At 43.9% G+C, this 14,270-nt stretch overlaps 2 protein-coding genes across 2 annotated transcripts in view; both read left to right on the forward strand.

Annotated features, from left to right (window-relative positions):
• The window catches only part of STYX (serine/threonine/tyrosine interacting protein), a 36,281-nt gene that overhangs the window by 982 nt on the left and 21,029 nt on the right, over positions 1-14,270 (forward strand). The gene's annotated exons all lie outside the window — the stretch shown is intronic.
• Positions 993-13,985, forward strand: PSMC6 (proteasome 26S subunit, ATPase 6). The gene is made up of 14 exons (XM_061462547.1): positions 993-1,148; positions 1,884-1,963; positions 2,313-2,352; positions 2,789-2,841; positions 6,328-6,395; positions 6,685-6,799; positions 7,713-7,800; positions 7,995-8,056; positions 8,146-8,269; positions 9,041-9,102; positions 10,148-10,268; positions 10,357-10,437; positions 12,337-12,408; positions 13,505-13,985. Exons 1-14 carry the CDS (start codon positions 1,022-1,024, stop codon positions 13,621-13,623), a joined length of 1,212 nt encoding a protein of 403 aa, XP_061318531.1. The 5' UTR covers positions 993-1,021; the 3' UTR covers positions 13,624-13,985.

Below are 14,270 nucleotides of genomic sequence, written 5' to 3' on the forward strand. Positions count from 1 at the left end.
CAAACCTCAGGGCAGCCGCCTTGGGTGGGCAGCCCCTGGGGCATGGAGCTGAAGAGGTTCCTCAGGAGTCCTGACCTGGCAGCTGCCTGTGCCAGACACTGTGGTGTGCAGGTGTGTACCTACGTGGAACCACAGAATCAACTAGGTTGGAAAAGACCTTTAAGGTAACCAAGTCCATCCATTACCCTAGGATTGCCAAGGCCACCCCTAACCCATGTCACTGAGGGCCTCATCTACAGTTTATGAACACTTCCAGGGACAGTGATTTCACCACTACCCTGGTTACCCACTGTTCCACCACTTGACAACCCTATTGGTGAAGACATTTTTCCTAATACCCAACCTAAACCTCCCGTGGTGCAGCTTGAAGCTGTTTCCTCTTGTCCTATTGCTTGTTCCCTGGGAGAAGAGACCAACCCTCACCTCACTACAACCTCCTTTCAGGCAGTTGTAGGGAGGGATAAGGTTCCCCCTGAGCTTCCTCTTCTCCAGACTAACACACACACACACACACACACACACACCCCCCACCCCCCCCCCCAGGTCTCTCAGCCGCTCCAAGCCCTGCGCCAGCTCCGTTGCCCTTCTCTGGCCTCACTCCAGCACCTCAATGTCCCTCTTGTAGTGAGTGGCCCAGAACTGAACACAGGGTTCGAGGTGCAGCCTCACCAGTGCCCAGTGCCGGGGGATGATCACTGCCCTGGCCCTGCTGCCACAGCGGTGCTGATACAGGCCGGGAAGCCGCTGGCCTTAGCTGCCCTGGCACAAGCCGCTCACGTTCAGCTCTGTCAAGGCGCACCCCCAGCCCCTTCTCCCGCCGCTCCTCCCGGTCCTGCAGCCGTGCACGCGGTGCTGCGGCTCCTCAGCCCGCACGCGCACAGATGGCGGCACGCGCCCGCGCCTCCAGCACTGCGCATGCGCTCGGTCAGGCGCGCGCCCCCTCCGCGGCGGCAGGGGGTGCTGCGGCGCGCGGCAGGGCGGGGGGTCGGTGGCGCGCGGGGGGCGGGGCGGTCGCGCGGCCATGGCACTTCCCGGCATTCCCTATGAGCGGCGGCTGCTCATCATGGCGGACCCGAGAGACAAGGCGCTGCAGGACTACCGCAAGAAGCTGCTGGAGCACAAAGAGATCGACGGCCGTCTCAAGGAGCGTGAGTGAGCGCCGCCGCCGCGGGGCTGCCCGCACCGATGTCGCCGCCGCTGCGTGCCCAGGGAGCCCTGAGGAAGCCCTGGGGCCGCCGCGCCGCTGCTCGCGCTTCGTCATGGGCCTGGCCGGGCCCCGTGGGGCGACGCCGACGGAAGGGAGAGGAGAGGAGGGGCGGGCTCCGGTGGTGGCGCGGCTCCCCTTGCCAGCGCCGGGCTGTTTTCCTCTTCCTTTGGAGAGCCCCTTGGGGCTGCCTGGGTCCAGGGGACTCACTTGCTTCAGGGCGGGAGGGACGGGCCGGACCGGACCGGACCGGACCGGACCGAACCGAGTGGGGAAGGGAGGTTTTCTCAGCCCTTTCCCTCCCCCCCCGCCGTGAGGTTGTTCTGTTGGCTTTTTATTTTCCCGTTGGCTTTTTATTTTCCTTTTCGAAATGCTGTGTGCTTTATCGGTCAGACAGTACAAATACTAGTGCTGCACAGAGGAGCTGGTGCCTTTGGGTCTGAGCTTTTTAAATTGGGGGTTGGCTTTGTAGATGCTTTCTGCAGTGTTTGTGCTCATCAGCACCCTGTCGAGGGTGTGTGGTCCTCGGTGTTGCTGAGCAGGGGCTCTGCTCTGCTTGCAGGAGAGTGACTTGCGGGGTGTGGACTACTCCCAAAACTCTAGCTCTGGAAAAGGGCCTGGTCCCGAGTTCCTGTTGGATTGAACAATATTGAATCCCTGTGTTTGTTTCCTCTTCTAGTAAGGGAGCAGCTGAAGGAGCTCACCAAGCAATATGAAAAATCAGAAAATGATCTCAAGGCCTTGCAGAGTGTTGGGCAGGTAAGTAAGAAAAATGAGGTCATGGCATCCTGTAGTAGTGGTTGACGGTGAGCCTGCTTGGATGTAGCGTTTTGGTCTGTTTATGGCATCAAGAAAAAGTGGGAACAGCCTGGTTGAGAGAATCGGGGGGTCTTGCTGTCAAGAACACATGTGCTGAGTGTGTGGGTTAGGGAGGTTTCCTGCATGTGTCCTGGTTAACAGAGAGGTGTTAAAAGCATTGGTGAGCAGAATGAAGCAAGAGAGAGGATTTCAAAGCTGGCAGTCATCTTGAGTGCCCTGAAACAAATGTTAGAGGTGGTTTTGGATGGTAGTTTGTCTGTAAGTTAATACTGCATTTATTCTTCTGCAGATCGTTGGTGAGGTTCTTAAACAGCTAACAGAAGAGAAATGTAAGTACGTTGGACTGTTACATTTTTTTAAATCTCGAAAACAAGCTTTTGTAGTTAAAATCTGGTTAAAGATTTGTAAGAGTAAAGAATGAAAGAGTATAAAAATCTTTGTCTGGAACATGGACAGTGGGATTGAGCACGCCCTCAGCAAGTTTGCTGATGACACCAAGCTGTGTGGTGTGGTTGATGCGATGGAGGGAAGGGATGCCATCCAGAGGGACCTGCGCATGCTGGAGAGGTGGGACAGTGCCAGCCTCATGAAGTTCAACAAGGCCAAATGCAAGGTCCTTACACCAGGGTTGGGGCAATCCCAAGCACAGGCTGGGCAGAGACTAGATTGAAATTCTTTGGTGATCTGGATATTGGCAGAAAAGAAGCATAACAGAGCAGTGAATCAAGTAAATGCAATCTTTTTTTTTTCCTTTGCTATTTTCAGTTATTGTGAAGGCCACAAATGGACCAAGATATGTGGTTGGCTGTCGTCGTCAGGTACCTGATCTGTGTGAATATTCATGAAAGTTTGCTTTTCATTAACTGGGTGCTTAGCAGGATTAAGTATCTGGCGTCCGCTTGCCCTCTCCCTTTGTAGCTGGTAGTAGTAACTTCCAAGTAAAGAGAAAGAGGTCTGCAACATTCCTGGAACTTTGCATGTGCTGTATTCTTTTCATGTAGTTGAAGTTCTGTTTCTTCCTAATCTTGAATTCCCTGAAATTAATCATTGCTACAAAAATTAATCAGCTATGTATGGTCTCCATTGCCATGCTGTGAATACAGGATGTGACTTTTGCTGTCATAGTGCTGAGCTTCAGATTAACATTTTTTTTTCCTAATGGTTTTACACAGCAGTGAATAATTCTGGTAGGCAAGGCCCCTGCTCTGAACACTGTGAGGGACTTTTATTTATCGCTGATGGTCTTAAAGCCTTGGCCCTCGCAGTCTACAGGACACCACCTTTCTTGCCTATATCAAATTCTGTAGAAGCCGAACACTTCAATACCTAATCTTGTGTACAGCATAATCCATCTGCTGTGGTTGGCAACAGCCACTTAGAGGTGCTCTTTGCTTTTTATTTTTATACAAAGAGTAAAGCATTCTGTTGCAGGTGTGGTTCAAATACTTGTTGGTTAACTGAGCACTGAACATGACCCCTTTAGAGTAATTAAATCCCTAGTACGTAGGACACAGAATATGCAGTGGAAGTGTTCTGCAACTCCAGAGCCATTGGGGGAGCAGAGGCAAATTTCTAGTTAGATTTTATTACACCCATCCCTGACTTTGAGAAATGGAAGCAAAGAAGAGAATGTATGAAATGTGAGACCGTAAGGTATCTCTGAACAGAGAACAGTGACCCCAGGGAAGGCTAGCGTATCCCAAGAAGGCGGAAGGCAGCAACGTTTAACTTAATAATTCTAATGCACAACCAATGTAAGATCTTCTAACAGCTGTGACTTCTTAAGCAGATTCCTTTATGGTGGGGAAAGGTAACTACAGCTGAACTTTTAACACATTGTGTTTGTAGCATGTTATCCTGTATTTTGGAAGTTGTGAAAACCAGAATTCCTTCAGTGAGAGGAGCAGACATGTAGTGGTGGTGTATTAGAGGTGGCTTTTCTTTCTGCAGAGAAACTGATGTTCAGTGCAGAATTTTAACTCTTAGTGATTCTATATAAAGGAATAAAATGTGTTTGCAAGACAAACCTGCAAATAGTTTTCAGTACCCAGAATATCTGGATTATCTTACGGTTCGTATGTGGAAGTTAAATTGAAGATCAGAGTGATAGAGCTCCAACACGGCTGGCTCATCCCTGGCAGTGTTCAAGGCCAGGCTGGATGGGGCTTTGAGCAACCTGGTCTAGTGGAAGGTGTCTGCCCATGGCAGGGGATTGGAGCTGGATGGACTTGAAGGTCCCTTCCAACCCAAACCAGTCTATGATTCTAGAATACAAAAGTTCACCAGCACTGTTTAGATGATTCATCCATCATGGTGTTGGGGTGGCTGTAGGAGCTGAGAGGCAGAGCAGGGAACTGGCTGTGCAATTTGAAAAGCAGGAGTGCTGGGGAATTCCCAGTGCAGACCCACAGTTAACAGTGCTTGGCAGTAAGCAGTGAGCAAAACTCATGCAGTAAGTTTTCTCCTATGGTGTTGACTCTGCTGATGGATTATATATTTTTTGGTAAGGATGGACCTTTTCTTCTCTTTCTAGAGGCAAACTGTTGGAGACATATGGGTGCCAGTAGGTGTGTTAGTTCAGGTAGTATATATACAGGAACTCTTGACTTCCCTTGAGCATACTGCCATAGTACTTGATTGTGGTTTTGCTTGTGTCGTCTGCAAGAACTGCTAGTATTGAAATGCTCTTTAAATAAATAATTTTAAGCTTCATCCCTTTCAAGGCATTATGGTGCAAACTCACTATTTTCTTTCACTGGAATGAGCAAACTTTTTCTGGAACATAAGTATCCTTAACTCTGCTTCAGGGCATGTGAGGTGGTCTTGATGCTGTGTGTTGAAACAGATAGATGCTAAGAAATAGGTTGTGTTTGGATGAGCCTGGCGTTGCAACACATACTTTCAAATTTAATCTTCAGTAAAAACATTTTCTGATCTTAAAAGATCCTTGATTTGTTACCACACGCTTTGGGTGTGCTGCATTGGTGAGGAAGAAGAGCAACACTGCTTAAATTGAAACAAAATTACTTCCTATCTGAAGTGCTTTTCCTAAGGAATTCAAGGTCAAGTAGCTTCTCTTTGTTCTCACTGTGGAATAATTTAAATCTGTTGGGCCATATTGAATCTGGTAGAAGCTAGCAAGAAAGAGGTCTTGCTAATGACTGCAGTATAGGAGGAGTGACAGCAAGAGGAGAGACTAAAGAACCTGCATGGGCAAGAGACCTCATAAATCCCCCCAGTGGGGGGTGATGGGAAGCTTCAGGCAGTGCTTGCAAGCAGTTGTCAAAATCGTTGTTGTTCAGGTGCCATGTCAGTAAAACTTGGAATAAATGTGTTTTGTATTCTTCAGATGTGGACATGGAAGTAATCTCTTATCATTGTTCAAGGTTGTGTTGTATGAGAGATGACACTGCTCTCCTAGACCAAGTTTCTTAAAAATAGGGTGAGAAATGTGAGTTAGTTGTTTTAACTCCATCTGAATTTATCAGGGTGTACTGGAATAGGACTGCTATTCTGTTTAAAAAGCTCATAAAAATGGAGCAAGCAGACAAAAACTGCCAGGGCAGATGAGTGAGTAGGGCAGCTGAGGTAAATGAGAGCAAAAGAATAACACCTGGAACATCCAGCTTTAAAGATGGGTTATAACTGAATTACGTGAAATGCTGGAGGGCTTGGAGAAAATAGGTTAGGAACATCTACTTGCCCTTTCTGTCAGGCTGGAAATTGGAAATCCATTGAGGAGAAGGGTGGCAGGCTGGGACTTGAGCAGGCAGACTGTCCCCTGTGCTCTCAAAGGAGGATTCTTGTTCTGAGACAGCTGGTTCTGCCTGATGTTTCGCAGAAAGGAGGATTCAGTCTCACTAATCCACTCAGATTGACAGCAGTAAAAACACAAAGCAAACCAGCCTATTACAGTCTAGAAAATAGTACTTATTTTCAAAAGTGGTGGAATGGTTAATGACTTGCTGCTAAAGATCTATTTCAGTGCAAACAAAAGTTATTCCTGTGGTGTGGCTTTGCAGGTGTCCAGTTGTGACAACCAACAGGTTTGTTGGTCTAGGCTGGTGCCTGGACTGCTGCTCTGAGGTCATGTCCCCCTGACACCATGGGTCAGTTTTTTCCCAGTTTAAACATTCCTGAAAATGGTGGTGGTGGGAACATGGTATTTACTAAATGAGCTGCTTGGCAGCTTTTTCTTCTTGTGTGTGGTTGAGTGAAGGGTGTAAGCTGCAGTAAACATCATGGCTAAAAACAGATGTTGTTCTGGAGTATGGTTCTAATAGAAATACTTTTTCTGTGACTAGCTTGACAAAAGTAAGCTGAAGCCGGGGACGCGAGTTGCTCTGGATATGACCACTCTGACTATCATGAGGTAGGTTTCTGCTCTACAGCTGCTCTTCTGCTCATTATATAAACAGGGAAAATAGTGATCTGAGTAGGTTACACAAAGGTTTGAATGATCGGTTTTGTAGTATTTGTAGCTAGATCTGGAGTGTTTTGTTTGTTTTTTTTTTTTTTGTTTGTATCGTCAAATATACTTGTCTTATCAAGCGGGAAGGAAAAGAAATAATTTTCATAGTTTCTTTATAATATATTACAATAACTTTGTAAGTGTGTGGGCACAATGAAAAATGTCTGCTTTTCGCTTTTTTTTCCCCTAGATATTTGCCAAGGGAAGTAGATCCATTGGTTTATAATATGTCTCATGAAGATCCAGGAGATGTTTCATATTCTGAGATCGGAGGCTTGTCAGAACAAATCAGAGAGCTGCGAGAGGTATCCAGTATCTCAGAAATGCTTGTCAAATAGTGGTACATGTTCTGAGTGAAGTTTTTCACTACAAAAATGTTATACTGATGTTTGTCCTAAATATCATGAGACTGGTTGTTAAAAGGTCCTATCAGATTGATGCTTTCCATGTCTCATTAACTTAGACCACATTTTCCTATACTAGAAGCTAACTTCTGAAGGATTGTTTCCATGCGTTCCAGCTCCATCACTGGCTTTGTGGCAAACAGCAGTATGCTGGCAGGGGCACTGGTGTGTTGTACTAAAGTTTGAGCATCAGTGCTGCAGGCTGTGCAGGCCTGCTCAAGAATGGGGGTGTTTGAAGATGAGCTTGTCCCACTGTGAGCTAGCTGACTGTAACAGATATTGCTTGTGTGCTGGGCACACACCTCATGGTAGCAGAGAAAGATTATTCTAAACACCACAGTCCAGTTTTCAAACCGATATATTTTATCGCTACTGTTAGAGCAGCTTGCATTGAGATTAAAGTGAAGACAATTCTCTAAAGAAGAGGATTTGAAGGAACTGAGACTCTAGCTAAGGGTATGCCATAAAGTCATTGGGAGAGCGTAGTTAGGATTGACAGCCAGCAAACCAGGCTTGAATTTTGCACAAAACCTACTAGAATCAATCTGGGTAGCAGAATTATGACAGTAGCAAAGAGGATTGTGGGAGACAAGCCATTGCTGAGCTGAAGTCTGAACAATGAGGGCAGGATTGTGGATCTCTCCCTTAGATGAATCTGACATTTCCTTAACTGATGCTCATACAAAATATGCACAGATAAATCAGAGTACAGACATCTGGAAAGCAGGCTGGCAAGTGTACCCTTAGCTTCCTGGGATTGCTGAGCTGAAACTCTGACATTGAGTCTTCAGTATGTTGATCTGTCTCTTCACAGGTAATAGAGCTGCCTCTTACAAACCCAGAACTATTCCAGCGTGTGGGAATTATACCTCCAAAAGGCTGCTTGCTCTACGGCCCCCCTGGTGAGTTTCATGAAAGGGTAATGAATGCTTAGTTGTCACTCTCAAACTGTGGCGATAGGCTTGTTTTGGTTTTGTTTTGGGGGATTTTTTTTGAATTAATTTTTCTCCCTTGCTACTGTTTTACTATTTTACGTTGGGGCTTTTTTTGAACATGCAGTCGCTTCTTAAAATCCTTCAATCTCCTGTCTCTCCAGGTACAGGGAAAACACTTTTGGCCAGAGCTGTTGCTAGCCAGCTTGATTGCAATTTCCTGAAGGTAGTGTGATTGTACTTTTGCACTCACGCATACGGTATATTTGTTTGTAATCCGATGTCTTCATCCATGTGTCTTTTGCCTTTCAAAAGGTGGTTTCGAGTTCAATAGTGGACAAGTACATTGGTGAAAGTGCTCGACTGATCAGAGAGATGTTCAACTATGCCAGAGATCATCAGCCATGTATCATTTTCATGGATGAAATAGATGCTATCGGTAAGGCTGATGGCCTGGGGGTTGGTTAAATTATACTTTTAACACTGAAATTAGCTATAAAGTCACAGTCTGTCTTCTCAAAAGAAAGTGTTCAAGTGTGCTAGTTCAGAAGAAACATACAGTGAGAAGTGGTTCAGCTTCCTTCTGGAGCTGTTGCAGCTAGCTTGGAACTATGTGTAACAAAGATTCCCAACATAAGAAGGATGTGGACCTGTTTAGAGCAAGTCCAGAGGAGGCCACGAAGATGATCTGAGGGCTGGAGCATCTCTGTTCTGGAGACAGGCTGAGAGAGCTGGCTTGTTCAGCCTGGAGAAGAGAAGGCCCTGGGGAGACCTTGGAGAAGCTTCCAGTGCCTAAAGGGGCTGACAAGACAGCTGGACAGGGGCTTTAGACAAGGGCCTGTAGGGATGGCACAAGGGGGAATGGCTTTAAACTGAAAAGCTTCCCCATCTGTGACAGTGTTCAGAGTCAGGTTGGATGGGCTTTGAGCAACCTGATCTAGTGGAAGGTGTCCCTGCCCATGGCTGGGGGTTGGAACTGGATGAGTTTTAAGGTTTCTTCCAACCAAACTATTCTGTCATTCTGTGATACCTGCTCGTATCTGGCTTGAGTATTTTTGACTGTGTGAAAAAGCAGTTTACAATATGTGCATTTAACTCTTTAAGTACCACCTCTCCTACCCCCAGTTTAAGAGGGATACCTAATTGTCATCTTAGTATTACATGGAGGCAAAAGTAAAGTACTGTCACTTATGAGTTTGGGATGCTGCAGGTGGTCGCCGTTTTTCTGAAGGCACCTCAGCTGATAGAGAAATTCAGAGGACTCTGATGGAGGTGAGTGTTTAATCCCTGACTCCATAATGTGCAGCCCATGTTAAGTAATGATACAGATGTGAATTGTTACAATGATCTGCCTTAGTTCTCAGTAAAACTTTTTCAGAGTTAATAATCTGATGCTAAAAGTGAACTAGATGATGCTTTTACAAAAGGCAGCTGTGCATCCTGATAACTCAGCCGTGAGTTCAAGTTGGGGACTGATCAGAATCTTTAAAAATGCTAAAATTATTTAGGATATTTATCCTTTACTGTGACTTGACTTCATGGCTGGTTACCACATTTTCTTTGAAGATTTGGAGGGCCCCTCTTAAGAAGAAAAAGCTGAGCTTGTCTCTTCTAGCTGCAGTGACACTATAAATAAAACTTGACTACTGTTATAGTTGGATTTTTCCAAACTAGAAGTAGTTGCATTTCTTTGTTTCTGTATGGATTGCTCTGCTAAACTGGGTTGTGTGGAGATAATTTCAAACTGCTGATGACAATTTGAGTTCTGAAGCTAATGGGAAACTTCTTTGGCCTGTTTGCAAACAGTTTTGCCCTGTTTGAAAGAATGTGTCTGCCTTACATGAAGAATTAAATCACTGCAATCAAAGAACAAGTGCTTTGAGTCTTCACAATGAGATTTTAATATATGTGTGTATTAGTATTCTAGAGGTGGCTCTCCAAGTCTCATTTGAATGTCCTGGACATGCAAATACAATCAAAATGTGCCAGCCGGGCCTTGGCTCCTTGAGCACTTGCACTGTTTTCACTGCCTTATTGTTTCAGCCAAGTCTTTCACTTTGAGCTCTGCTTTGCTAGGTATCTTTTTCCCTCAGCAAAGTATTTTCAGTGTCTCCCTTAAGCTTCTCTTTATTGTTTATAGAATATGCAGGAAGTGTGCTGCCTTTCATTAGGCAGCTTGTAGCATTTTTTTTTTTTTTTCTGATTTATTTTCATGACTTTTATATGCTGGTGAAAATACTCATGCAGAAAGTAAGTACAATAGATCACAGTAGGAAACTTTTGCGTTGTTTAAAAACAAACTTGTGCTTTCTATTAGTTGTTGAATCAGATGGATGGATTTGATACTCTGCACAGAGTTAAAATGATCATGGCTACTAACAGACCGGACACACTGGATCCTGCGCTTCTGCGGCCTGGAAGACTGGATAGAAAAATCCGTGAGTTACTGCTTCACAGTGGTTGTAAGGAGGATATTGCCAGTATTAATTGGTTTTTTGTTTTTATTAAAGCTGTAATTCTCTCTAGATATTGATCTACCAAATGAACAAGCAAGATTAGATATTTTGAAGATCCATGCAGGTCCTATCACTAAACATGGTGAAATAGGTAAGTAGGAAGCTACCTGGATATCTTTTCTGTGTGTTTGTAAAACTGTGAAGAGAGTGAGCTGTTATGATAGGGACTCTGCCCTTCTAATTCATGTCCTTACACTGGCCACACACCTTCCCTTCTCTCAGAATTTTACTTTTATCACATCCTGATTGAAGAGTTGTTAAGGCTTCCTTTGCGAAGGAAAACCGAATATAAAACCTTGAAGCATGGTTGTAAACTGGAAAATCACCATGATTCTCAGCAGGTACTTTCCTGTCTCTAAAGGAAAAGCTTAAAGCAAGTAAACAGCATTTTGATTATTAACATCCCCCCACCCCCCCAGAAAGAAAAATTGTTACTGCAGAAGTCTGAACACAATAAAGAACCTTTAAAAGTCATGGAGAAGCTTTGGAGTTTGGAGACAGCATAATGAAAACTTTGTTGTCTGAAACAAAGCTTGTCTTTGGTTAGTGGTGTAGACTGCTCTGCAGAATGTAAGAAGTGTCTCTCAGATAAAAAGGTTTATATTATATAATTGCTGTGCTGACCAGAGCCTTAGTGTAACAGTGACACTTCGGAGCTTTCCTCAATAAAACTATTTGCCTTTAAAATGATGCTGGCAGCCATTTATTGCAGTAAGGCCCACCAGCAGCATGCAGCCTGCCTCTGCCTCTTTGCTGACATGAGCTATTCATGCAGCGTGATCTGAGCAGTGGAATTGATCTCCTTCACCATCTGGCTCCATAAACAGCTGCAGATCAACAGAGCGGGTGGTGTGTGAGTGGGAACGAGCTGGGGGAGGGCAGGAAGGATGAGGATTGCATTTCTTAGCAGCAGTTGTGGCTTGAACGTGTATGCATGCCACTGCAGTCTGAGAAGCTCTAAAGCAAATGCTGAACCTGAGGTAAAGTGCTTCATCCTTTTTGTCTTATCTTTGGACACTGGAGGGAAGCTGGGTAGGGTCACTCCTTTACACTGTTTAGCAGGTTGAGATGACAGATGGGTATTAGCCAGGTTTCTGACCCTGATGTGGGAGGGCAATGATGCTCCACTTTGAGTTCCTGAAAGAACAGCCAGAACTGACCAGCAAGGTGGGGTGTGAATTCCATTTAAATCTGAAGATAATGACCTGTTCCAAGGTCCAGCATGAGATTCTCTTACTTCCAGTACTGGTCTCTGCTGAAGACCTTAAACTTGCAAACCTTGTGATACTCAGTATTGCTTAGTCCCCTCGCTTTTTTTACTTCTCAGTTTATGGGAAGACTTGTTTATAGGACATTGTGTTACATGGAATTAAAATAGCTGAATTTCTGATCTCTAGGGGGCTTTGGATTCTTGGAGTAAAAAAAGCTTTGCAAGAAGTTGAGATTATTTATTTTTAATAACTAGTCTTGCAAAAATCAGAACTTTCTGGAGGCTCAGCAGACACTGTGTTTTTAAAGTTGATTCTAGAAGCTATAACCATAGCCACTTTTTTAGTAAATATATGTGCATAAAATATTAGGTTTAATATATCAAGACATTAAATGCTTTTAGTAAGCACAGTTGTTATAAGGGGAAAGGAACTGAGTTATGATCACTTGGAGATAATTTTTCTGGCCTTTTACATCACTTGAATGATGATAGCATGCCTTGATGTAGCTTTTCTTGCATTTCATGTTGATGCTTGTAATCACCAGTTAGTAACTTTGGGATTTAGTTGTATGAGCTTTTGGTTGCAATTTTTTTTTTTTTTAATGAAAGGGGTGATACAGCTGATGTCAGTTAATTCAGTTTATCAGTCTAGTGGACAGCTATCTACTTGCACTGAAATCAAAGTAAAGTGTTTCTTTGTTAGCTGAGTATATGCATTGTTGGCATCTGTAATGGGAAATGTGAATTTATTTCTAATTGAAATTTGTGTCTTATGACTAGATTATGAAGCAATTGTGAAGCTTTCAGATGGCTTTAACGGAGCAGACTTGAGAAATGTCTGTACTGAAGCAGGTATTTTCTTAACTCTTCATTTTGTAAGTCTTAGTTAATGCTAAGCGTTCAAGATCTTTCTCTGATACGTGTCTCAGTGGAGGTCAAAAATCCGCTGCTGGAACATGACGCTTGTTCACTGATGCTCACTTCTTGTGTTCCTTTCTTAAGAGCAGATAGCATTTACTTAGTGGTAATGTTAGCATCTGGACAGTATCAAAATGCCCAAAGAGTTGCATGTTTCACAGCATGTCTCACATGTCTGGACTGTTAAGGTTATGCAGCAGCAGGTGATATGCCCTAAAGCTTTGATGAAACAACTTGAACAAAGTCTCTTCTTTTTCTCCCAAGTTTGCTTACGACCTGTACAGTCCACAGAACCTGATTCTTTACATCCTTCCTCTAAGGTTCCTGACAGGTCTCTTGCCAGGTCTGCAGAAAACCTCGCTGGGTGTAGCAGCAGACCACCTGATAGGTGCTTGATGGGAGCAGTAGCCTTGCATTCACGTGATGTTCCGCCTGCCAGATATCCCTGGCCATATGCAAGCTGGGTCCACATGTAGTTTTGTGGATTTGGGCACCACCCTGTGACATGTGGTGTAAAAGATCTCTGTAGGTTTGGTTCAGCTTGATGAGAGTTAAAAACAGCTGTACCATTTCTGAGCTGGAGCTGGCCTCTAACCACTTGTTGGCTGAGTATCATGACATACGTCACACTTTCATAAAAGCTAGATACATTCCAGAGATGTTTTTTTTCATAGAATCCATTTCTCTTAGTACCTGGGTGCCTAGAGAATTAATGCTATTTTATATTTTTCCACATTATAAACTCACTGTACATGTAGGGCTTGCCTACATAGGAAGGGCAAGTAGCACAGTAAATACTCATAGTTTAAAACAAGTTACACATTTCTTCTTGGTGGTCACCTAGTTCAGAAAGGTGACCTCATTGAAGGCTACTTCACAACACTTAAGACATGTGTGTGAAAGTCTACATGCAAGACAGTATAACTTGGATGCATTTTCACTTTAATTTGAGTAAATCTCTATGTACCGTTTTCGTACTGTTGCTGCAAGGAGCACCAACTTACTCTTGCTGTTAAATTACTCTTCCCAGGTATGTTTGCAATCCGTGCTGATCATGACTTTGTAGTTCAGGAAGACTTCATGAAAGCTGTTAGGAAAGTGGCTGATTCTAAGAAGCTGGAGTCCAAGCTTGATTACAAGCCTGTTTAATTTAACTGTATAATTTGTGACTGACTGCACGTGTCATACATACACACAATGTATAAAAAGAGAAATGTTGTACTTCTTTATTATTGTGTTTGTGTAACATGTAGCTAGTAATTTGGTAACACTAGTTGCAGGGTGGCTACAGAAGTGTTTTCTGTACAGTTTTGAAATAACATATTCATTACAGCCCAGGTTAGGTAAAATGTGTGGAGATGTGTTCTCTCAGCAATTATAGTAGGAATTTATAAATGTGACTGGATGGGCTAGCAGACTGAAGAAAGTCAATTCATTTCTTGACTTTTTTTATATCGGTAAATTTCCTTTTCCCAAACAGTTTATGAATAAAACTTGTTTAAATCTGCTTATCCTGATGTATGTTCTCTAACTCTTGAGGAGAGTTGAATTATGCCTTGTCAGAATTTGAAGAGCAGGTTTTCTCTGGCACAGGTGTTTTATTGGACTCCTGTACCTTTGCCTCCATTTGAGAGGTACCTTTCCCTTGGACAGAGGAGGGTCAAGTGCTGGTTACTCCACTTGTCTGGGAAGAGGATCTGGCTGAGCTAGCATTTAATTACTGCAAGAAGTAAATAAGTCCTCTAATATGTTTGCTGTCTTCCCTCAGGCCGGGACAACTCCTGTCCTGAATGCTA

The sequence above is a fragment of the Pezoporus flaviventris genome, unplaced genomic scaffold (genome assembly GCF_033815535.1).
Source record: "Pezoporus flaviventris isolate CSIRO_AGI_PZ_B2104156 unplaced genomic scaffold, CSIRO_AGI_Pfla_v1 ptg000035l, whole genome shotgun sequence".
Taxonomy (NCBI): domain Eukaryota; kingdom Metazoa; phylum Chordata; class Aves; order Psittaciformes; family Psittacidae; genus Pezoporus; species Pezoporus flaviventris.